General features: G+C 41.6%; 1 protein-coding gene across 1 annotated transcript; it reads right to left on the bottom strand.

Moving 5' to 3' along the window:
- Nucleotides 1-186: 186 nt before the first annotated feature.
- Nucleotides 187-24349, bottom strand: ANKRD13C (ankyrin repeat domain 13C). The gene is made up of 13 exons (XM_065071922.1): nt 23814-24349; nt 18259-18300; nt 14631-14735; nt 13987-14072; nt 12480-12525; nt 11176-11242; nt 9692-9836; nt 8825-8956; nt 8347-8508; nt 7561-7640; nt 5879-5977; nt 5152-5252; nt 187-4014 (listed from the first exon to the last, which is right to left on the bottom strand). Exons 1-13 carry the CDS (start codon nt 24160-24162, stop codon nt 3884-3886), a joined length of 1545 nt encoding a protein of 514 aa, XP_064927994.1. The 5' UTR covers nt 24163-24349; the 3' UTR covers nt 187-3883.
- Nucleotides 24350-25037: the final 688 nt, after the last annotated feature.

Raw genomic sequence — 25037 nt, 5'->3', positions numbered from 1 at the left:
CAACTGCTGCTGTTTCACTGAACCAGGATTATATTTAGAAATGGACCAATCAAATGCCCTTGCAGAATGCAGCACTGTGAACCTGTTCCCTCAGAGATGCACGTCTACAGTCTGTGTAGATACACCTGCATCCCCACAAAAGTACAGGGAGGGGAAAATTAAACTTGATTTTCACCTGTTGAACAGTTTAAGAATCAAACAGCGTATTTTGGTCTTTATTCTAACAAATGATACAACCAAAAGTTACTATCAGTGAAGGTAAGTTAAAAACATGGACCAGACAACTAGTAAAATGCAAAAAAGTGACATTGTTTCCATGATAATTACAAATCGTAAGGAAAATAAATGTGAAACTGCAGCATTACAGGAAATTTGTTAATACAGATTAAATAATGCAGTTATCCTTGCATGACTTACAACTCAAGAACAAATACATTTAAAAACCAGACAGTTGCTTTGAATATCAACTCAACAAGGTGGGTTTCCAGCACGAACATATCCAGAGCTTTTTTGTAACAAATAATTTCAATATATAAATGAAGAATGGCAGTAAAGTGAGGACAGTGACTGGAACAGCAGCTCCTTGAAAGGAAAAACACATTCCCTTTGCCACAAAGTAAAGCAATGTTTTGGAAGACCAGTGGAACAGTTTGGTTAAGAAACAACCCCAGGAATTCTTTTGCAACAATTTCTTATTATTTCAGTTACCACACTGATGGGTGACTTTTAATACTTGTTCATTAAAAAACCACCTTGCAGCCACCAGAAAACAGAAGAACACAAGCTCAGATGTGCAGGGGTCGGGCATCCCTCCTCCACTCGCCCCGTTCTCAGCGTCACCCCAAAGGCCACCATGGTGTCAGTGTGTCTTGTCAGGCGATTCCTACCCAAACCATTGTCATCCCGCCTGTGTTGAGCAGAGCGCTGCCCTACACCACAGCATTTTGAGTCACCCAGACATTCTTATTAATGCATTCCTGGGCTCCTCGTTGCTATTAACGTCCCTACACAAGTGACAGTGAGGTGTTGCAGCCAACCCACTCCTTGCTGCCCAGCAGTGGAGACAAGCTCTGCAAACCCCCTGTGGTAAGTTCACAGGTGAAAACCAGCCCTGAACACCCAACAGGGGCTACAGGAAAAGATGAGGGGAAAACCAAAAATGAAGTTGTAGGAAAAACGGATTTCCAAAGGGCATCTGAGCAGGAGATGCCGGCAGCACCCGATGGAGGCTCCTCTGCTAGAGGCGCTTCACCCAACACATCCAGACCCACAAACCAGCACAGGGCGACACAAACATCCTGGCAAGCAAAACAAACAACAGTGCATGGAATATTTCTATTAGCGCTGCCACCATCCCCGCTCAGCCCCACGTCCCGCTCACTAACAGGGATTCCTACAGCAAATCCCTCAGGAAACCACGGCCTGGGTGTCCCTGATTCACATTTCAAAGCTCATCACCAGGAATGATTCAGACAGGAGACACATCACCAAAAGTCAGAAGGAAATGTACCAAGGAACAGTTGAAGCCTCATGCCATGAGGCTGTCACAGGAACCTGGAAACTGTCACTGAGCTGGACAGGACAGTCTGAGTCAGATCGTTCAGCTCCGCACTAAGAACAAAAGCAGCAGCAGGGAACGGTCACCATAATAACGTAAAAACACGACAGCCAAACCTGTGTCCAGCCTTTGCTGACACTCCAGATTACAGCAAGCCTTAATGTGGCAACCCACTATAAAAAGTTCCTGCAAATCTTAAAATGTATCAAAGTTAGTAATGTAATTGCAAAGGTTAAAAAACCCACCAGATCTGCAGCCAGAGCCCATGGAAAGCAGAGGAAACGTATCCACAGGCTGCGGTGGGCTCCACCGAACACACGGGCTGGTCCACAGAACCCGCTGCTTTATGTCAGGCTACACAAAAAGCTTTTGTTCTTTTTTCTGAAGTCCACCGCTCCAGCTACGTGCGCTCCTTCCTGCGGCAGCAAGCTCTGTCATGGCAATCCAGAATAACCAAAAATGCAAAGTAACATGAAACACATGGTTCTTTCCCTGGAACACTGAGAGAAGGGATTTCTGACATTCACCTTGTGCAGAGACATTGCTCCGCATTTGCTGAGCCTTCCCAGCCCTGGGTACCCTTTGTCAGGACCTCAGCTGCCTCTCGGAGCAGCAGGAGGCGGAGGTCAGCGCACACTACAGATGTAACACACTTCAGGAATTCATAATTACTTGGAAGAACAAGTTCCATCATTCCTGCCACATGTTCCACATCTGCTTCTGACACAGTATTTCAACAATCACAATTCTGCAGTTCCCTTTGCTTTCCCCCCCCCATAGTTTTATTTCTGATTTCGAGTTGGTAGCTCCAGCGCATCAATCCCAGTCTGCAGAGCACTCGCCACTCACCTGCCCAGCGCAGGGTGACAGCGACACGGGAACGGGATCAACCTCTGCTCCCGATTTCTGTCCATCTGATTGCCCGGGACTCGGACAGAGCTGGAACAGCCGCTTTGGGTTTTATACAGACAGATTCTACTTTATTGCCTGCGAGGAGTTGCCTCCGCCGCTCGGTCAGCCGGGCTGGGCACCTGCACTAGCACTGATCACACTCTTTAACGTAACATTTGATGCTTAACTCTATTGATTTCCAGAAAAAGTTTTAACTACAGTGCACAAAGAATATAATTTTGAAAATATTTACATTTTTGTACAATTACACCACAGCACTTTAATCTAAATTTCTTAATACAAACAAATAGCACCATTAGCCTTTTGCACAAATTCTTCCTAACAAACCAAAAAGCTGGATTATTGTCGAATTAGGAGACTGGAACCACTTGGAATAAGAATCAGCTCAAGAAGCCGGAGTACTGAAATACCTACCTAGTCAAAACATTGAGAGGAAGGAAATTAATCTGGAAACATCCTAAGGCATGTGCATATCAAATATCCCAGTGCGAGCCCTATTCAATGTGCACTACAATTAAACTAACTTCAAGAGAAACTTTTGCTTATATGAAAATTTAATGCTCGAGCTTATTGTTCTAGTAACTTTCTGTACATCCCATGCGCTCGAGTGGCTGCTGAATGCAAATGCAAGACAAGCCAGGTGACGCTCAGCAAGTCTCTTAAGGGAGCGTGAGACAAGAAGAAAAAAGGGACAATTTCTGGGTGATGAACCTCAGCACAGCGGCAGAGCCGGCGCCAGGAGGATGGACAAACGGCTCCGTGGGGAAGGGAAAGGCTGCACTGGAGGGACTGCGCTCCCCACGCAGCAAACGCCGCCTCCCACCTGCACTGCAGGATCCAAGCACAATCGTTTAATGGTCGCCATTTGGTTCATTCATCTACAGAAAATGCATTCCTTCTAATATACGTTCAACTAACATTCAAATTACTGAACTATACATAATGATACATAGTTTACAATCCATGAAAACAAAGCTTGAAAGAATATAATATGGTCACCTTAAGTATGGTGGGCTGTTTTATAGGGCTAATATCCAGCTAAGACATCTCAACTTTGACGCTAATGGTCCAAGAGTGCTTTTTGTATCACCAAGTAGTGTAAAAAACTTTAAAAACGAATGATAGTCCTCACGGCTGTTACGTGTTCTCAGGGTTGCTGAGGTGTCAGACTAGCACACTTGCAGTACTGGATGTAGAAAAGTGAGAAGGAGACTTGCTGTAAATCAGGAACAAGATTAGATGCCCATTATAGTATCAATACATCAGTCATTTGATGCATGTTCCCTTTTCTTCTGCATTATTAAGTTTATCCCTTCCTTTACAACCCACTTTGCCTGTGACTGTGGGCTGTGTGCACCGTTTGCTGTCACCGTGGTCGCTGGTGGGCTGTGCACCAGGAACCTTCCAGTTGAGTTAGAGGTCGGGGAAGCGGCTGGGGTCCTCCTTGTAGTCCTCAGGAATTGTGAAGATGGATTCGTCAAACTCGTCGTAACGGAACTCCTGAAAAGTCACAGTGGCTGTGATGGTGGGAAATACAGGAATATCTACAGAGGAGGAAAACGGTACAATGAGGAACAAGGAAATGCAGGCTGACCAACAGTCACCAACTGGTAGTACTGAGAGATTTCTAACTTCAGTGTTGCTATGGTCATAGACTCTTGTTTACTGTTCTATACCGTGGTGATTCAAAGCTCTTACAAAAGGAGGTGGTTTCAAAAAAGTTATTTCAAAATACACTCAGGTACCCTGAGCATGGAAACAACACCCAACTCAATACAACATCCAAAAAACTCCCAATCAGTGGTTTTCCTTTCTTGATGCAGACTGACATGGAAACCAAGGTGCTGTGGTTTCAGATTGACCGGTTAAACAGAGGACACTGGCCCAAAAGTGATACAGGATAAAATAACCTTGTCACATATAGGCTTCAGCTGAGCAACGCCACACAAAAAGATGAACACTTTAAATGTTTGCTTTAAATATATACCCCTTCCCAATTTAAACTGAGCTTGAATACTGAAGAGTTGTCTTCAGTAACACCAGTCTGCCCATGGACTAATGTAATGAGCCAAGCTAAAATCCAGCCTTCAATAAACAGAGCTGTGCAAACACGATAGGAGGTAGAACACAGTCTGTTCAGAACTGTCCGGCTTAAAGAGCTCACTGGTGTGCTAGAAATCCTCTAACACTACAAAAAGGTACTACTACTTTTTGGCAGTTTATGCTGTGATAATCTATACCATGAATAAATTGCTTTATACATTTCCCTTTGTTAGAACTGTAATACTCTTATCAATTTTTAAGTGAAATAATATATTGCCAGTTATCCTTGAGAAAAAACGAATACAAAAACGCTACTAAACACTTAACTCGTGACCGAGATCATCTTTGTATGCGAGGATAACTCAGCATACCTACACTATCCTTAGAGCAAGGCTCCAGCTTTAGGAAAATGTAAATTACACTGCTCTGTTCTGGACTAGGACTATAGTCACCCTCCAGCTGCAGATTTCCTGCCCAATGTTATTTCCACTCACTTAACTATGTTCTCCTGAAATGTACAGCAACAGAATTATGTAAGAGAGTTCTCATCCAAAACTCAGACGTTTTAAACATACTGCATGAGTAAGTGCACATATTTTGGAAATGTAAAGCCACAAGAGCTGCTGGAGTCATCTTACCTAATTTTACAGGAAAGCCTGGTGGAAGCTTCATTTGAACAAATTCTCTAAGTTTGTTAAAGTGCTTGAAGGGTGCAATTACTTCTAAAACATTCAACAATCTGAAAAGGAAACCAGATTTCATTACAAAGTCTTGTTTCACAAGCTTTTCCTCAAGGAAAGATAAAAGCGACCCAAAGAGCAAGGTGATGAAAAAGGAGATGAAAAATGACATCATGCTTATTTATCTCCTTCGAGCCTCAAGATCAGCATCCCGACATTCAGTTACAATGTGTCGTATTACCATAGGCGTACAAATAGACATCAAGACATTAATTTACTGTCCTAATTTCACACAAGAGACTGAAGTATATAGCATCCCATCCTCTCCTCCATGGCCAGAAGGAACCTGCCATGGTTTGTATTCATTTAGAGGACATAACTTTGTGCTAAAACTTGTTACGCGCAAAAACGCTTCAGAATTCTGTGGAATCAGGCACGTCAGTATTGTGGTAAATGATAAAAGCTATCAAACCTCTGGTGTTCACAAGGGAGACCCGTGCTTGGCCCTCCCAACACCAGGCCCACCAGCACCAAGGTCTCTAATTCTAAGTTTACTCACTGAACAGCAAGACTTCATTGAAACTGCTGAATTCCCAGAGCCAAAGACAAAGAATCTTGCAGTTCATAAACACACTGAAACATCTCCCCATACAAGTAACATTCACAGCCAGTAATTCTGACTTACGATTCAATCCCTAGGGGAAATTCCTGGCTCATAGCTATTGTGGCTTTGAAGGTTTTCTTGCTTTCTTTGCACACCAGCTCTCTGCCCAGGTGAGGAGCCCTGCAAGAGGGATGGGAGGGACACACAGTCAGTTTTGCTTTCAGGGAAACCTTGGTTTGAAAGACAGGAAGACAGACTTGAGTTGAAAATGTCAGTAAGGAACCCCTACAATAAATCTAATGCTTTAAAAGTAAAAGCTGTGCATTGTAAAAATGAGTCAGTAACCACTGTAATTTAGAGTTCCTCTAAATCTGGAGACAAGACAAAAACAGGGAAAGGACTTAAAATTCTTCAAATAATTCCTGATTAACATTCTATCAAAAAAAACACACTACAGAAAGACATGACGACTACCCAGAAATACACACAGCTGATTTCAGATGTTAATTAAAATAGTCAATATGTGAGCAAAGTACCACGTGGAACTAGAAAAAAGTTCATTTGTATTCAGCCTAAAATGTGAAACATCTCAGAGAAAGTGGAAAAGTTCCCATCACGAGGAGGCAACACTGGAAAACACAGGACAGAAAATTCTGTCATAGGAGAGGAACAGACGAGTGACAAGAGAGCAGATCTTTCCTCTTTTGCTTTACATTAGCTAGAAACCAAATTTCACATTAAACTCCCTTCTGTTAATCTGACTATTAAACAAAGTAAAATTTTACACACATATTTCTGTCCCAATAGCAATCGTTCAAGCATAACCTATTTATTCCGCTTAAACATTCATTTTACCTCAAATACATTAGATTAAAAAACCCTACAAATCCCAAACCAGACACCTGTCGTTTTTAACTAAGCCTGTAATGTCATATCACCATATTCCCAGTAACACCCATGACAGGTTAGTCTAATATCTTTGGAAAAAGGACTTTTATCATTAGTACTTATGTAAAACCTTCAGTACGTTTTTTGCTCCTTCTCCATGGAGCAGCTGGGCAGCACCCAGACCAGGAAATCAACTCCACTGTTTGCATCTGCTACGAGTCAAGTACTGTAAATTAATTGAAATTATAGCTGTTTGCTACCTAGCTACACACTTGGGAGTATCTTGCAAAGATCTGGGCAGTGCTAGGGCATCTGTACCTCCCCATATTCCAGAAGGGTACATTTTTGTACTCTGCCAATGCTATCAGTCTCATTAAATCCTAAACTTTTCTTTTAAACACAGTGAATTGCATTATTCATTACTATCATAAGATAAATTAATTGCAGCAGTGAATTTGTCAGAAAATTTTCCTTAAAATAAAATGCCAGCTTAGATGTGCTTATTTTCAAAATGTTTGAATTTTAAGCCATGGATATCAGGTAGACACCCATCTGCTGTTTTTTAATCATGAGCAGATGCAATAATCCTGGTTACATATACAGCTATCAGCTTCCCAGCCAGCCTACTGACAAATTGCGACCTCACTTACGTGCTCCTGCTCCAGCAGGGGGATTGGACTAGATGATCTTTTGAGGTCCCTTCCAATCCCAAACATACTGTGATACTGTGAAATTAAATAGCTGAAAGACATCAAACCCAACATTCCTCTGTCCCCAGAAAACTACAAACAAAAAGCACCCACAAACTAGAGAACACACCACAACCCCAAAGCAACAATCTGTGGCAGTTCATGCCACCAAACCCCAATACTCACTTTCCGTTCTCCGCAGAGATGTACTCTTCCCACGTAATGGTGTTGGGGGATGGCGGAGTGAGTGACTGCCGGCGGACAGGCTGTTCAGAGAAACACGGCTTAACCCTTTATCTCATCTTATATTCCCTTAGGATTTTGCCATGCAAAGGCGCAACTGTGTAATACTTCGATTCTACAAAGAAGAGCAGTGTGGTCTATGCAGTCTGGGGGCTTTTCCATCTCCTGCTCTTGGCCTCAAACTGTCTTTTACAATAGAAGCTGGCTGGTTTCAGCCATCAGTTAATCAGTTAATTCAAGTGTCTGAACAACAAGCACAAAGCATACGCTAATACAGAAATAAATTAATCATTTTTCAAAGGCTGCATGCGTGTTCCCAGATGATATCTGGCTCATTCTGAATAGCTCTTGATTTCGTGGTGATAATAACAGCCTTAGTCCATTTTAATGAAGATAACGGAAAACATGACTGAAAACCAGAAAGGCATTCTAAAAATAACCACTTGGTGTAGAAGTCAGTGATTTGCCATAGCCAAACCCGTCATCTTTTACTAAGAGACAAATTAAGACTGAAATATCCAGTACAATCAGAGAAATTCCCCAATGTGTGCACTAATCAGGATAATTCATTAACATATCACCATGATTATACTTGTGGATCATCATTGTTATTTTCAAATTAAGACAATCGGAATAAAAACATTCTTTTGGATTTTGCTGAATGACTGGTGTAAAAGATTACTCTCCTATGCAAAAATTCACATACTGTGAAGGATTCCTTAAGTATACCTCAAAATTTTGTTCCATTAAGTTGCCACCTTTGCTCAGGCTCTCCATGATCGCTTTATTTCGAAGAATATCCTCCTCACTGAGATGTTCTCTTCTTTTCCTCGATTCTAATACAAGTCCATTCACCAAGTAGAAATCTGCCAAAAAGTTGCCTACTCTTTCCTGCACAAAAGGAACTGGATGTTAACGACTTACAGAATATAAAATAAAAACATTTAAATTATACATTATCTATTCTCCCCCTGCACAATAGCCACAGTTTGTTATTTGTCTTCCAGGCTTTTTCCTGATTAAAGGAGATCATTATATATAATCTTTGTGGCCAAACTAGTGACAACTGTGGAGGGTAAGGGGAGACATCTCTCCTTCATCCTCAACATATTTAACTCTTCTCTTCTTCCCCACCACATCACCGCAAGGCTGGCCGAACTATTTTTGTCTCCAGCAATGCAGTCTGCGCAATTTTCTTCCAGCTTACTGTTTTGTCCTCTCGGAAGAGCCATCCTGTCTGGGCACGCGTGAACGTAATTGATTTGGTTGATAATGTTGCTGAGTAAATATCGCTGCTCATCAAAATGTCAACCTCTTCTTCTGTTTCCATCTCAGATTCCTAGAAGAAAAATTCCCAAATACTGAATAGAACTTAATAAAGATTACTTCTTTCAAAAAAAAAATTATAAATCAATCAATAAACCTTTTCCTTTGGCACTTTTCCCAGAAACAGCATTTCCTGAGTTTTCAAACTGTTTCATAGAAGCTCTGGCCAGACTCTTACCAAATAGTTTTATCTCCAATATTAATGCAAATAAAGCATTCAAGTGTGATTCACCCAGAAGCTCAGCAGCCACACCTTTCCGCAGGCAAAGATCCATATGCATAAGTGACTGGGCAAAAAAGCTGTAATTAAAAACTGGACTAAATAGGAGGGGTACACCGTGTTGTCCCTTGCGTTGTTAACAACCGACCTGGCCACCGAGTGACCAAACGGATGGAAGCAAGTCTGAAAAGCCACCCCAGGGCACCTGAACTGAGCCCACTGGAAAGATCAGAAGTATCAGATGTCATAACTTAAAACATATTTCCCTATTCAGTACGGTAAAAGATTTTACCGAAAGATTCACATTCCAGCTTTTTCCTCATGTAGCACTCTGTGTTCAAAAGCACTGCTTTTCATAACAATATTTTATGTCAACTATAGAGCTTCAATTATAACAACTGAACAAAAAATTCTCTGGTTTGCATTTCTTTGGAGCTTGTTTGGGTCTTTTTGAGAGAAATAAGTCAGACTTCTGATGAGAAGTAAAAGCTTGAGGTACTTCCCACCCTGCATTCACACAGATCTCACCTCATGATGTATTCGCTGGTAAACTTTTTGCTCATTGTCTAAAACTACAAAAGATTCAGAGGGTGCGGCATCACCATTAAAAATGAAGCTTAAATCCCCCCGTTGGCACTTCATGTCGGTAAAGTCTATGAGAGTTGTGTCCAGCCTGTGAAAATATACCGATACTTTAAAAGAAGTTACCCATAAACACTCAAATACACTTTTTAAAATCACAACCAAACATACTAAGGTCTACATTTTCATAGAATATTTTCTAAGTGTAGCCTGGATGCCAAAAATAAAAAAAAATATATGCTATTAACAGCTGATAAGTTTCACATTATAACATCTCTACCATTATAAATGCATCCTGAACTATTCTTACACTAAGGTCAAGTTTTCTGGAGAAAACTTTATTTCAAAACTGCCAGCACGACGAAGTGACAGAATTTATACAGTATGTGCTATACACTGAGAACTACAACTGCTCCCTGTGATCAGCACCCTGCTCTACAAGCAGCAGCCACTGATCTGAGCGACAATATTAGGACATGACCCAAATTATGAAGAGGACTACAAAACAGTCTGATTTTTTTTATTTGACTTATTTTAGTTGCTATTTCTATTTTTCACCCCTTAGCAGCATAAAAGAAATGCTTCTGCTGACCTAATAACTAGAAGATGGAGCCAAGGACAAAGATCTCTCTAGTAATTCATATCCATTATTGCTAGAACATTTATTACTTTAATAAAATGGTTAAGGAACCTGAATTTAATGCCCATTTCAGCTCTAAGGGGTCATGTATTCGCCTCTGATTTCAAGAAACAATCTGTAGCTATTTCCATCTGTGCCAGTCTTGGACCAGCAGAGCACACAGGAATAAGAAGGAAAAGAATTGGTCTCAGACTCAAATTTGACCTAAAAAGGCAGTTCAGACAGCTATGCTCACAGCTTTAGCAGAACTACGTTTTCGACAGATTGAATCTTTGGAATCATATTATTGACTTTTTGTTTTAAACCTTCGAAACTAAAGCAAAGACAGAAGAGACATACAAATCCAAAAGCCCAAACTAAACCAGTTGAGGAGCTGAGCTGGAGAAGACTTGTGGAAGCGCTCCACAGAATTTGGGAACCTGTCACATTAAGTATATTAAAAAGAGAAACTACACTTTTTTATGACATAAACGAGCAGAAACATTTCTCCATAAAATACTGAAAGCTCATTTATTAGAAAGTATGTTAAAAATATAAAATTCCTACTTTTCAATCATTGACCTGTCTGGTAGACAAAGCCTTATACAGCTTAGCTGATTTTAATTTATATCTTAAGTGACTCAAGAATTGAAGTTAAATTCAGATCAAGAGAGAAAAAAAGAATTCCAAAGGCCTGCTTGCCTCTGAACAGCACTGCACAAGGCGATGCTGCCGTACACCAGAACCTGCCTTTCACTAACATGCGGATATTCGTGACTTAGATAACACGCAGTGTAAAATCAGCACTTACCTGATATTTATACCTTGTTTGTGTATTTTACATGCATCAGAAGGCAGAATTCGGGAAAGTAAAGGCACTAGAAGCAGAGAGAGAAAAAATATAATTAGGACACTGAGGTTCCTCTGGAAAGTGTTTCTATTACAACTATACCGCAGTTTAAATCGCAGTGTATTTTAATACAAATACAGCACACCCATTATCCATCAGAATCTCAACTCAAGTGACAAATACCAGGGGTTTTCTATTCAATAACTGCAACATTGATCTGCAATTGCACAGATAATTTAATACGTCCTCAGCCACAACTGAATCATTCATAAATTCCAATAACTCATCTTCAAGCTGTTCGAAATTTTAGTTCTGTGGTTTCCTAGTTTACTTATCTATTGTACCAACTGCAATCCTAGCTGCATTTACAGCAGAACACACTCAAGCAGGAATAAAAATCCAATGTACTAAGCTTAAAACCTCAAACAAACGTTAAACCACCAGCGGAACTGAGAGCCCGTCCAGTATTGTGGGATGGATATGAGATTGCGGCTGTCCTTATGGACCCACTTATATAGCAATAAAACCAATTCAACACAATGGCATTTCAACCCAAAGTGAACTACAGAGAATTCAATGCGCAGTGCATGGTTGGGCACCTGGAAAAACAAGGGTTCTGTTCCATGTCCATCCCGTGATGGCAGCCTGGCTAACTAACTGAAATTTCAACCAGGAACAGAAGGGATCCCTTTGGTATTTTTACATTATTCACACATGTTGATCATTGTTAATATATTTTTGCTAATTTATTTAGACTTTTCTTCTCCAGGGGAGGGGGAGATTGAGAAAAAATTAAACCTTATATAGTCACATGAGAGAAACGTTGAGGTTTGAAGAACCCACCACAGAGCTGCACTTAACTGACAGTCACCATTCAGAGAATAGGCTGAAATTCCAGAAGTTAAATGCCCCAAGTCCAGTTACTCTACTCAATTGTTCAAACCGCTGCTCTATAGTGACACCAACTGACCAGATGCATTTTAATATTTTCCTTTTTTAATAATCAACTTCTTAAAGTAAACAACAGCACCATATTGTGTCATCAGATTATAGAACAGAATTCAGCTCCAAACAAGAGTAAACAAAAATAATTCAGAAAAAAAAAAAAAGTTGTCTGTCCTTTCTTTATAACTTTGATTTTGAGAACGGGATTTGGAATTTTCCAACACGTAAACCAGAAGAGAATTTCAGCTTGAGAGACCAAGTGTGCTGAAGACTGACTATACTATCCCCCCCCGGAAAGGAATATGCGATTGATTGCTTACCCCAACTTTGAAAATCCCAGTGAAGCTCTAGGTAGAAGTCACCTAGCTGAGATGAAAAGAATATATTAACACGCTTTTAGTCTGAATGACAACTGTAAAATTTGCTGAAAGATAGGCAGTTGTGTTTTGCCAAACAGAGAAATCATCTTCTCTAATGTTTGTATTTGAATTTAAACTGAACTTAAAACATTTCTGAAGCTTTAACTAGAGTACAATCAATAATGATAGAATTAGGTAACTCATTTGAACTACCCATTTTTAGTGAATTTTTGGAAATAATAATTTAGACAACTATTAAACTGTGGGTTGTAAAAGATTTATTGTAAATATAGGTTTAAAAAAATCTGTGGAGCTCTGTGCATGACCACATCAAATCATATGGAATTATATGTGCTGGCTTAAATTAATCAGTTGAGTTTCAGATAGCAGTATTCACACACAAAAACTTCAATTTATCTTCTGGAAATATGCTAAAGTACTTACATGAAAATTCCTCTACCTCCATAAACACATTCCCAATCCCTTTAAACTGTACACAAGTAAAAGCAAAGTAAGGGGTGACAACTAAAGCAGCAGATGTTGGTAACACAGGGAGGCAGCCACACGCTGCCACCCCACACTAAAGAAAAACGCAGGACTCAAAGCCAGGCCTTGCAGCAGCAGGAATAAAGAGCAGCAGAGCTGTTTTAGCAAGGCAGTGTCTGCTCACACTCACAAGCCCCGAGCTTTTCACTTCTACATGCAGCAGTTCTTGTATCGGATCAATGAAAACGTAAGCACATTGGTGGAGCGTATTCATAGCGTATCACTGACACAGCGTAGAGCTCAGCTGTTCAGACGTACGGTTTAATTAACCAAAGATAAATAGTTGGTTTTCTACAAGCCCATTCATATTTTACCCCTTGTCTAGGCAGGAGAAGCCCACCCCACCAAAAGGGAAATAAAAACCTGAGGTTTATAACCCCATTTTCAGTACACTAGCAGTAGTTCAAAATGTAGGAAACTGAGGTTTTTTTACTGGTTTCTCTAAACTGAAAAATGCTTTACCATGCTCAAGAACTGCCTGCTGCATGTACATGGAGAATTAAACCAAAACTCCTTCACTCCTAAGCAAGAAAGTGTCATTAATGACTGGTGACTATACAAAACCAGCAAATTATTCACCAAATGATTTAAGAAAGCCTTAAAAATCTAATAATATAGATACAGATTGAAAATATACTATTTAACTTTTAGACTGCAAAGACAGCTAGCATGTCTGTCTTACATAAACCTTCCTATTTGAATTTCTAGTTGAGAAGGAAGTATTATCTTAAAAATACCTTAAAATAATTCTGTGACTCCTTAAAATGGACACCGAAAGTCAAGACTGAATTTAAGAGCAAAATAGATTGATAAAAACAAGTAAAAAACTTTTTTACAGATTGCCAGAGTGTCCACACTAAGGGTATAAGCCACTGCTTTCCATCACAATCCGGTTTTGTCAACACAACTGCCTTGAACTTACCTCTTTCAGGGCTTTTAATAATCGAGGTCGCTTTTCTTCAACACTTTCCCTGGATTGCTGTTTAAGCTTCCTTAGGAGAGCTGTAACTAAACAGAAATTAACTATAAGGTAAATCTATTCTATTTATTTGTTATTAACACATTAGTGTCACTATTTGGCATCTTAAAAAAAAAAATGAAAACAAATGTAACATTTCATCAGACTTTGATTAAATTTACTTCAACTTATAGTGATTATACATAGCCTGATCACAACAGGAGGAAAAGCCTCAATAACTGTTTGTAATCTAAAGTATACAATCATGGCAAAGAGGTCTTTTACACATGTACTAGTAAACATGTGGGTACACACATATATTATTGTGTACAGGAGCCTGTACATCACATAACATCTACTCCCACTGGGAAAATTCTTCAGCAGTGAGGAGCTGACATGCAGAATGTCGTTAAGATATCACAAACTAGTATAAATATATTACAAACAAGGATAGTGAGTTTTCTGCTATGAGACATGGTAATACCAAATACCATTAACATTCACCAGTGAGTAGCAGCAGAATAATTTTCGCTTTACTACTTCTTATCTGAAGTGAAGAGTATTTCACTTCAAGCTCTGTATTTGAGGTGGGGAGCAGAGGTTCTTACTCATCTGTCTGTCTCCGTAGCTGATGGCTTCTGCGAGAGGGCTCCATCCCTGAGCATTTTTCACCTTCACTGGAGCATTGTGGGCTAAAAGCAAGTGGGCACATTCTGTAATAAAATAGTAACAATTATTTACAGTAAACATCAAGGACACAGCAATATAATTCATAATAAAGAAAACAGTAATAAAGCAAGAGCAGTAAATATTCAATATATTAAATAGTTTATAAGGATACATATCCAGATTGTGACCTAAACCTTAAACCAACATAAAAACATTTATGCAAGTACTTACAGCACTCTCCTGTTAAATATTAGCACTTAAAACCATAATTGGTGATCCACCACCAATTACACAACCACTGAAGAAACGTCCCTTCTGCTTCTCGTATTTTGCATTTTATGAAGATGCATTTCCATATGTGCATACATACACAACACTACAGAACAAATATTTTTAAAACATGACATCAGTTCTCTCTACTTAACGCACAAAACTGTGTATCAAAACACACTTGCTGGGCCTCCCCGTTCAGCTCTCTCCTCAAGGGCCCCTGGGGAACTGATTTGCTAGAAATGTGCAGGGGGACACAGACTTTAGGGAAATCCAGAGAATACTGCATGTTCAGGAGGCCGAGCTGAAGCTGTGTGGCACTAATACAACCCCTGTGCTGTAACATCTTGTGGCATCTAAAGCCATCTAAAAGCTCCCCGTTGCTCAGCACACACACGGTGCTGGCACAGCAGCACCCACATCTCAAAGGCACAGCTCAGCCTGCACTGCATTCTCTGTCTACAGGGAAAAGGAGATGGTGGAAAGATGAACGAGCCTTAAAATTAAGGAGAGAAGAAAGCTTTCAGTGTTTCCGTGTTTTGAATAAGCTGTCCTCATTTGAAACGGTTCTAACTATGGAAAGTTTCCTCACCACATATCATTAAAACCAACCTGACCCATCTGTAAAGACAGAGCAGGGCCGAGCTGGAGCTGTCAGCTGAAGAAAGGTCTCATTACGAATAGGATGGGCAGGCGTGACAGACAGAGGGACTTCCTGCATTATTCTCCTATAGAGTGTTCCAGGAAACCGTACTCGTCATTCCAGATGCAGCAATCATGAGTCAGTGGCCAGCACAGTGTTTGGGAAGGAAGAAACACTTCACTGGTGAATGTACTATCTCAGGTGGTAAATAAACCAAAGCCCTGACTACTCTGTTAGCAAACACAGAGAGGTATTTTTATGGTTGCTTAAATATAGTGCCTGACACAACACCACCACCCCACAGTCAGCAGGCAAACAAGCTCACATTGACCAGCCAGAGTTTCAGTTAGACAAACAGGATGGCAACTCACCCACGCTTCAGAATAGACAGGCTGTAACATTGATGTACACAGCTCAACAACCTGTCTGCATCACACCAGGAAACAGAAACCAGCCTTCAATACCAGTGAGACAAAGCAGCACGGCAGGAAAGAGCTGGGCTCTCGGGACACCAACAACTATGCAGGGTCCCAAGTCAAAACAGTAAAACCAGATGTTGCACTGGATATCAGGCACAAACAGCCCTGCTCCAGGCAGTTACAGGAAAACTCAGTACAAGCATCCCAAAGGAGTGAGGGCTTTACACACAGGGGGACGGACCATACGGAAAGAAGCCAAGGGTGAACTGCAAACTGAAATCTCAAACATGCAGCCAAGGCAAAAAGAAGTCAAGAGAGAAATGCCTCTCCTTGATATGCTAGCCATGAGGATAACTCATATCCAAGGAATCTGCCAGCACTGAATAGATTGCTTTTTATCCTAAATCTGAAACATAATGACATTTTAAGAGAAACGTGGAATAAATATTCAACCGTACTGAATTAAAGTTGGTAAACTCTTTTCTATCAGTTTTATTAGAAGAGGCATCCTTGATCAAAATTGTTTGCATTTATTAATGTGGTAGGATACTGTTGCAGCTATATGGAAAGCATCCCTTCATGATAGCTGATTGCCTTTTAATCGAAACTACACAACCCTTCCTATTACCCAACAATACAAAATTGTAAATATAAACTAATGACTGTCATAAACTAAAGCTTGAAACAAACACTGCAGCAAGGCACAACAGAAGTCATACACATAGCTGATCCTCATTGCTTGAAAACACAAAAGTTACAAAACTAAAATCTGTCTTACAAAGAAAAATGCCTTATTTAAGCCTGAGAAATTAAAGAAAGGCTTCTGCCTCTGTTTCCTTCTGCTGCTCCAAGCCTTTGCTCTAGGACCCTCACTGAAAAACAGCAGTTTTGATAAAGCCCCATTTTTTGCAAGTTGAAAAAAAACCCTATCTGTGTCTTCTAGCAGATGGGCACTTGTAAAACACATTTGCCTCATTGCTGTCTCAAAAAGACTTGCAAATATTTTCTGGTTTTTAAATTTAAGAAGTACTACAGGCTAGATCAATACTGGCAGATTCCAGCAAGCTCTACTGCTTCTTCTGCATAAACCACCTCTCTCCCTCCTTTCTTCAAAATTACTTCCCACTCTAACTCTCAATTATCTTAGATCACTTCCTAGGTATTATCAAAACATCCTGAGACAACCTATTGCATTTCCTGCATTCCCCTCTCCAAATCGTCAGGTGTTTCAGTTAACAACAGCTCTCATGGATCAGCACCACATTCCAGGCACAGGACTCACAGAGCTGAATGAAACCAAAGAATTCTCATTTCAGTTGTGAAAAGGAATTGTACTGTCACAAAGACTGAACAATCATATTACAGGTTTCTTGAAACATGTCTATTTCTATACTTTCTATTTGAAGCAGAAATTTAAATCCCGTGCCTTGAAATTCTGCTGTAAAGAAATCCCCGAAGGGTATCTGGGAAGATGAGAGCCATAGCGAATCAAGGGGCCGCCCCGTGCCCGCAGCGAGTCAGAAACGGGAATGAAGTGAGTGAGGGGGTGTGCGGAAAGCAGGTGAGCTCACATTTCCACTCAGTCATTTTTTCTAGAGAGGGTTATTTTGATTCACTTCAAAAGGTTGTTCAGCACCACGAGTGAGCAGGTCAGCAACACAGTGACACTACTAACCTGAAAAGTGTTGATAAAGAGACAAGGTATCATCACACAAACAGAAATTCATAACCTTTCAGTACCATGAACTGACCGCACACTAGAGATGTGCCTGGATCATGTCCCCTGCCTACCCATGCTGACTATTTCCCTCTGATTCGGCTGCTCAGACACAAGACGGGAAGCAGCACGTGTGCACACACTTGTCTCCGCTGCTTCCAGTTGTTTCTTGATCTTTTATGATATTCCAAGTTTCCCAATTTCCTTCTAACTCCGCAATAAGCAAGGAGCTGGGTCTACCTGTAGTTAGTGTTCTAGGCTCATAAAAAGTCCAACTGCTGCAACTCCTTTCCACCCAACCCAATCACTACCCAGCTCTTTCATTTTGGCCTCAAGAACAGCTCTGATTTCTTCACCAACTCTTCTAAATCCATGTGGTGCCTTCTCTTCAGAAAATCTCAGCTTTGAACTAGCTTGGAACACAAGACCACATTCAGGGAAACTGAAGAATCTTTTTCCTCTTGCCCCTAATTCTTCAGGATCATTTAAGAGCTAATATAGTTGATGGATTTACCTACCTTTATGTCCCAGCATCACAGCAAGATGTAAAGGAGTGTTTCCTAAAACAGGCAATAGAAATAAAAATATATTAGATCCAAGGCAACAGAATCTGTTGCAATTTCTTCAGGTGTTTGCACATACAACCCAAATGCGACATGTTAAGAAACTTGACTTACATGACCTAACCAAGGAATACACTAAAATACACCAAAGCAGTTACAATTTTTTAAGCAAGCATTTGGATTATACTTGTTGAAATAAATATCTCTGAAACACATGAATCATAGGCAAAAAGCACTTTTTAAAAAACTACATCTTGAAATTTACTCCAGCCAAAGAGATTTATTTGTATCTTCAAGAAAGAGATAACCAAACCTCTATGCTTATCATGGTCGGAAAAGTCTGGTGTTTTACACAGAATGGCATATCTAGGTTAAAAGCTACTCAAAGATATGATACTGATTAAAATTTTAAGAGCTTATTTTATTAATTTTTCAAAGCTTTAGTACAAGATTTTTACTAGTACAGTATTGGCCAGATTGCGAAGTAACAGTAACTTCACTACAAAAAAGCCTTTTGGTTATTTTAGTGCCTTGTTTTGCAAGAAAGCTTCCCAGGTCATTAGCAGACATTACAAACACGACCCTGTTTTCTTGGCTATGCATATGACACATTTTGTAGTTCTGCTCTTCAATATGCACTGCAAAGGTACAGAGAGTTGTTTTTCTGGATTAATGCTGCTACAAGAATTCTGATGCATTTACGTAGCTTAAGGATGTAAAATTCTTCCATTTAACCGTGTTACTCTGTTTATATGCTTAAACATTTTTTTTTAGTGGAGTTAATAGAAAAATTGCTGGAAAACAAATTTATTTTGCAATTATAACAAAGGCACTTGATTTTAGGGTTATTTTACAGTATCATGTTAGCAAAAAGTACTTGCCACATGCAAAGGATGATGTACCATATATGTAAAAGATGCAATCCAAAACAGAGAGGTTGTGTACAAAGTAATTGCCAGCACATTATCGTATCGTGAAATCTCTGATCAAGATAGGCAACCACCCACAGCCAGACTTGCTGAGTGGTTTGGAATGAGCCACTCACCATGTAGCGCAAATTATTCTTGTGGGTCAGCAGCAACACCACAGACAGCTACATCCTAGCTCATTATGTACTCCAAGCTAACCTCAAATTTTCTATTAATAGATTTTGTAACATCTGTGAGCCAAAACATAATTTAGAATACTGGATGCAGCCATTCTTTGTTAAGTGACTGAAATAACAACGTTATTGAGGAGCAAACTTGAGAACGAGCCAAACCACATACTCAGAAAATTCAAATTATGTAAGCCAGGGTAAACATTTTCCTCACAGTATCAAGCACTTCAACGGGATATATAGATATATATCTCTATCTCTACATCACCTCCAGAGAGCTCTTCCAACACAGATTTTTCTTTGACTTAATGATTGTTTTCACACCAAAAAGTACGCAATTCAAAAATTAGACAGGAAACTTGGACACAACAGCCAAGGGGCAGGGGGAATGAAGCGTGCAGAAAACCAGAGAGTACAACAACCGAGAAAGCACAGAAACTAGAATCTGTCAATTCCAGAAAAAAAAAAAAAAGAAGCTATTTATGAGGAAGCTGAGAACAGGCAACATCCTGCTTGCTGGTCTTTGGCCAGTAAGTCTGTGGCAGGGAGGAGTCCAAGGTTTAACAAAGATTGGTGAAATGAGAGGCTGACTGCTGTGCCAATGGGAGAGGAGCCACACTAACAGGGAAGCACTTTAGGAAAGGGGTAAGAAGGAGATAAACACATTGAAAAGGGACATTATGAAACTTGGGAAGAATCACTGTAATTCCTACTGCACTGGGCTACCTGGGGAGGTCCTGATGCTCTTTGGGCCAAACAAAATGGGTTTTATCAGTAGCAAATTTAACTCTGACTTATCAATATAAGCCATCCAAACTGCATAAGTTGTATGTCACAAAACGAAGACATTAAGGTGAGGAATCACACAGCTCATAGAAAGCCTCTGTGCAATCGTCAGGTTCTTTCCCAAGCAGGAGAAAGGGCAGAGCTGTTGAAGCAGAAAGATCCTCTCCTGTATGACCATAGTCTCAAGCAGAGGCAAGTGTTCGCTCTGCACAGGAAAACCCAGGGAAGACAAACACCTTGGAAAAGATGAGACTGGTGCTGCCTCAGTCTCCATCGAGCACCAGCTGCCAAGTGTCCCCACGGAGCAGCCGCAGCACTGATCCGGGTCTGAAGCGAGCAGCGGCCAAAGACCTTCTGAGCATTCCCATCTCAGAAACCCGCTGCCTGGCAGGTACAACAGCTCAACCTCTGCTCCTCTGGGAGAGACAGGATCTGCAAATGTAAACCCAGTCCCAGCAGCTGCTGAAACAGGGCCACATTATCACACTCTGCTTGCATTTCAATAATGTAAGTCCCAGACTGATAAATTAATTAGTATCAGTATTTACAGGACTCAAAGGGAACCGATCCACTGGAATTATATCACACTGTAACTTCAAAGTCCACCAACCCTAAAATACAAATCATGTTTAGTTGCTTCATCATAGCAAGAACGGCTGTGGCTCCCGTACAACACTCACTATCCAGAGCATACAGAATAATTCTAGATAAAATTAGTCCTAAGAGAAAAAAGGGTGAACTTTAACACTAATAATTGTACCCAGCCAGTGCTGGCACAGCGCAACTAAGTGTTTCTGCCAGGATAGGGAAGAGGGTGGGAGACAGCAGTTTCACTTCTTTCAGCGGCATAGATGCTTCTAACAGCTTGGGGTTTGGGGTAAACCACAGCACAAGCCACAAGTGTCAGATTCTACAAAAACAAATGGCTTTACATGAAACAGCTGCTGGCCAGAGAGAAAGGAGCAAGCACACACCTGCGTCATTTACCTGTGTCAGAGAGCTGTCACAAAAAGGGCACTGTAAACAATTACGTGACTGAAACATAGTTTTGATGACTTCCATGCAATTTAATCATAATGATCATGTGTTTGACATGATCACTTCTGGACACAGACTAGAACACAAATAGGCACATAGTTGCACAAGCGCGTTCAAATTCATTCTCTTTTTGCAACAGCTTGATCCACCATATAAACAAATCTCACCATTCCCTTCCATCTAAAGACTTCATCAATATCTACAGTTTTGGGAAATGAGCATATGTGCTTCCCTCCCCAAGCCATCCAGTCTGCAGGGCCTCACTCCCAGGGAGCAGGGACAAACAGTGCCGGCAAGCCAGGGCGCGCAAACAACAACTGTCTGCACGTAAAATACAGCACTTGTCCACAGGCGTGTGCACGTGTAGCTTTTAACCTTTCCTTAGGCATCTGGCGCACCTACAAGGAAGTCGAGTCTGTTTGACAAGAGTAATTCAGCAAGAAGATTGGTCTACTGCAGAATATAACGTGCTTTTATTCTGAATATATGCTTAGGCTCTTAGATGCCTATTTTAGGAAAAATAAAAGTAATCTAACAGATAGATATACATACAAGCTTCACCCAAGAAACTCTTTGTTTCTGGAATAACAATACAATCTTCCAATGGGTAATGGTTTTGGAGGTTAATTTAGAGAGTGAGACAGGGCTGCACTCAATTTCCAGACACAGCCAGCGTTTGTTTTATTGGAACACCAAGAGTTTAACATTCTACAGGACCTGGCTTTTCTGCACTTAACTGCACACTAAAAATGGGACTGAATCGTCAACAATAACTGTTACTAGAAGTTATTTCTTCACTCTGTCACTTCCTTATCATGTACTAGGATCCTTCTGACTTAGTTCTGACTGTAATTGTAAGCTGAAGTTAACTACCCCAAATAACTCATAATTCAAATATGTAAACAAGTGACAGATGGATTCAGGCAGAAAGAAAACAATAACAAGGAAATATTAGTCAGACCTTTGGTATGTCAGAGACACCAAGGGTTTTGTTGTTGTGTTTTTTTTGGAAACTGAAGGCCAAAGCAACACTTACAGTAAAAACGTGGAGGAAGGTAATGAGAGAGAAATCCCCAAAGCATTCCTACTGTAAACAATGCTGAGAAAGCAGAAAGATGGTAATTTGAAATTCATATATATATATGTATACATATATATGTGCATGTGTGTATATTTACATCTTTAAAAAAGGACTCTATCAATGTATGTAATATCAGTACAGCAAAGATGGCTCACGAAGTGCCTTCAAAGCAAAGATATTAAACTCATGATGAAAAGTTATTTGATGAAAAACTGGAGGAGGTATAGGGCAGAAGGCAGCAGAAGGAATACACGGAGTGAGAAGATTTCCTCCCAAGTCTGTTGCTTTCATTCTACCAGTATTTGCTGCAACATTTGGAATGAAGACGACAGGATAAATATATCTGCAGCTATATTTATAACAACGTTCTTAGAAAAATGTTATGACAGTTGTAAGAAATACTCCTCCCTGTCTTGACTGAGAAAACTGAGCTGTCTGTTACTCCACATACATTAGTCCGTGTTTCTGAGTGCCTCCTGTTACCATGGACATGCCTTTTAATTGCCGATTACATTATTCTTCCCATTGTACCAGTCCCAAACACTGCCCTACCTTAATGTTCCTTTTTATTTTACATAACACAAGTAAAACAAAGGGAACATTTGTATCTTAGTCAGAACACGAATGTAACTGTACCCTCTAATCACTTCTCCAGATCCCACATGTGGTACAACTTAGCGTTCTCCAGCAGAAACCTATCACATTACTCTTGAAATAGGTAGAAACGTAGAGGTGAAAACTAATCTTGAAACTTAAGCTGACTTGTAAGGCTGTCTTTTTTAACAATGTAAAACATTTCCCAAATGTAATGTATTATTTCAAAATAATGTCCTAGCAAGATTTTAAATGTTTATGGACTAGAGGGCAGCACAAGAATCATGTTTCTGCCTCTGGAACTGCCACTTCTGTGTCCAAAGCAAGCTTGCAGAGGAGCAGAAAACAAGATTTTGGCTCTTTCAAATTCCAGAACTAAAGGATTTTAAAAAGAAAGAAAGAAAGAAAAAAAAAAGCTTGTTTGGGCTTTTTGTTGAAAAACCAAATACAGTTCCACCAACAGCCAAAGGAAGCCCTCCTGAGCACACTCACTTCCAAAAGCAAACAGGTGACAGCTCAGGCACTTTAAAAAAAATACATACATACCTATATGTATGTATGTGGTTTTTTTTTTTCTAAATGAAGTAGGCTTTTGGACATGAAGCAACACCCGGAGGGTGGAAGCTCTCGCAGAATCACATTGTTACACAAAACCCAGTCCCGTGCTCATTCATTTTACCGAAATCCCAATAATTTCCCAGGCGTGAGGCCGCACTCGTCTGCAGACCCCTTTACCCATTAACCCCCGCTAGCCCCCCGAGAGAAACACCAGGGAACAGAAAGAAACACCAAACACCAGAGCACAGGGACGAGGGCTCAGGCCGAGCAGGGGCGGGAAGCGGCTCCGCGGGTCTCCACAGCCCCCCAGCTGCCGCCCCCGACCCGCCGGGCCCGGCCGCTCCGGCCGCTCACCGTGACTGTCCTTCTGACCGATGCCCTGGGTGCGGATGAGGGCCGACAGCCGCCGCACGTCCCCCTTGAAGACGCACTCATGGACGGGGAAGTTGGCCGGGCACTTGTCGGGCTCGGCGGGCGGGCCCGTCCCGCCGGCCGCCGGGCCCCCTTTGAGCGGCAGCCGGTGGTGGTTGCTGAAGACGCGGTGGCCCCCGGCCCGACCGCCCTTGCCGCTGCTCCCGCGCCCCCCGGTGAAGATGCCTCCGGGCGCGGCTGCCGCCTCCTCCTCTCCGGGCGCCAGCAGGTCCCCGTCCTCTTTGCCGGGCTTGTGGTCCCTGCGCAGCGAGCGCAGCTTCTCTCCGGTCATCGCCGGCGGCGGGGCCCCGCCGGGCGGGCTCGCCGCAGCCGGAGGGTCGATGCGTTCAGAGCCGCGGCGGCGAGTCCCGTCCCGCCGGCATCCCCCTCCTGCCCGGAGCCGCTCAACGGCCCGGCAGCGCCGCCATCTTGGCCGAATGCTCCCGCGAGAGACGCGGGGCGAAGGCGAGACTTCCCGGGCACCGCGAGAAGGCGTTAAGAGGCGGTGAGGCCCGGGGTTCGATACCGCCTCTCGCCCGGCCCGCATGGGCGGCCCCGGGGGGGCTGAAGCTCACAGGGGCGGGTAGGAGCCTGAGGCTCTGGTTTGGGGCTGCGGTTTGTCTTTATGCACACTCTAATATGTATCCGGCATTTCTGGGGAAACAGCTGCTAAGAAGGACAGGGAACTGCTGGAGAGAGTCCAGCGCAGAGCCACGAAGATGATGAAGTGGAGCATCTCCCGTGTGAGGAAAGGCTGAGGGAGCTGGGGTTCTTTAGCTTGGAGGAGACTGAGGGGTGACCTCATTAATGTTTACAAATATATAAGGGGTGAGTGTCACGAGGATGGAGCCAGGCTCTTCTCGGTGACAACCAATGATAGGACAAGGGGCAATGGGTATAAACTGGAACACAGGAGGTTCCACTTAAATTTGAGAAGAAACTTCTTCTCAGTGAGGGTGACAGACACTGGAACAGGCTGCCCAGGGGGGTTGTGGAGTCTCCTTCTCTGCAGACATTCAAAACTTGCCTGGACACATTCCTGTGTAACCCCATCTGGGTGTTCCTGCTCTGGCGGGGGGATTGGACTGCATGAGCTTTCGAGGTTCTTTACAGTCCCTGACATTCTGTGATTCTGTGTGTTTGTGCTGGCAGTGCGGGCCTGCCTGG

The sequence above is a fragment of the Columba livia genome, chromosome 8 (assembly GCF_036013475.1).
Source record: "Columba livia isolate bColLiv1 breed racing homer chromosome 8, bColLiv1.pat.W.v2, whole genome shotgun sequence".
NCBI lineage: Eukaryota > Metazoa > Chordata > Aves > Columbiformes > Columbidae > Columba > Columba livia.
This window is presented reverse-complemented; position numbering and strand designations above follow the sequence as displayed.

Excerpts from the sequence above, each read along its gene's own strand:
- ANKRD13C (XM_065071922.1), bottom strand. The coding sequence starts at position 24,162 with ATGACCGGAGAGAAGCTGCGCTCGCTGCGCAGGGACCACAAGCCCGGC. Across the intron at positions 8,509-8,824 it reads TCTTCCGAGAGGACAAAACA|GAAAGAGTAGGCAACTTTTT; the intron begins GTAAGCTGGAAG and ends CCTTTTGTGCAG. Across the intron at positions 5,978-7,560 it reads ATCTCTGCGGAGAACGGAAA|GGCTCCTCACCTGGGCAGAG; the intron begins GTGAGTATTGGG and ends TCCCTCTTGCAG.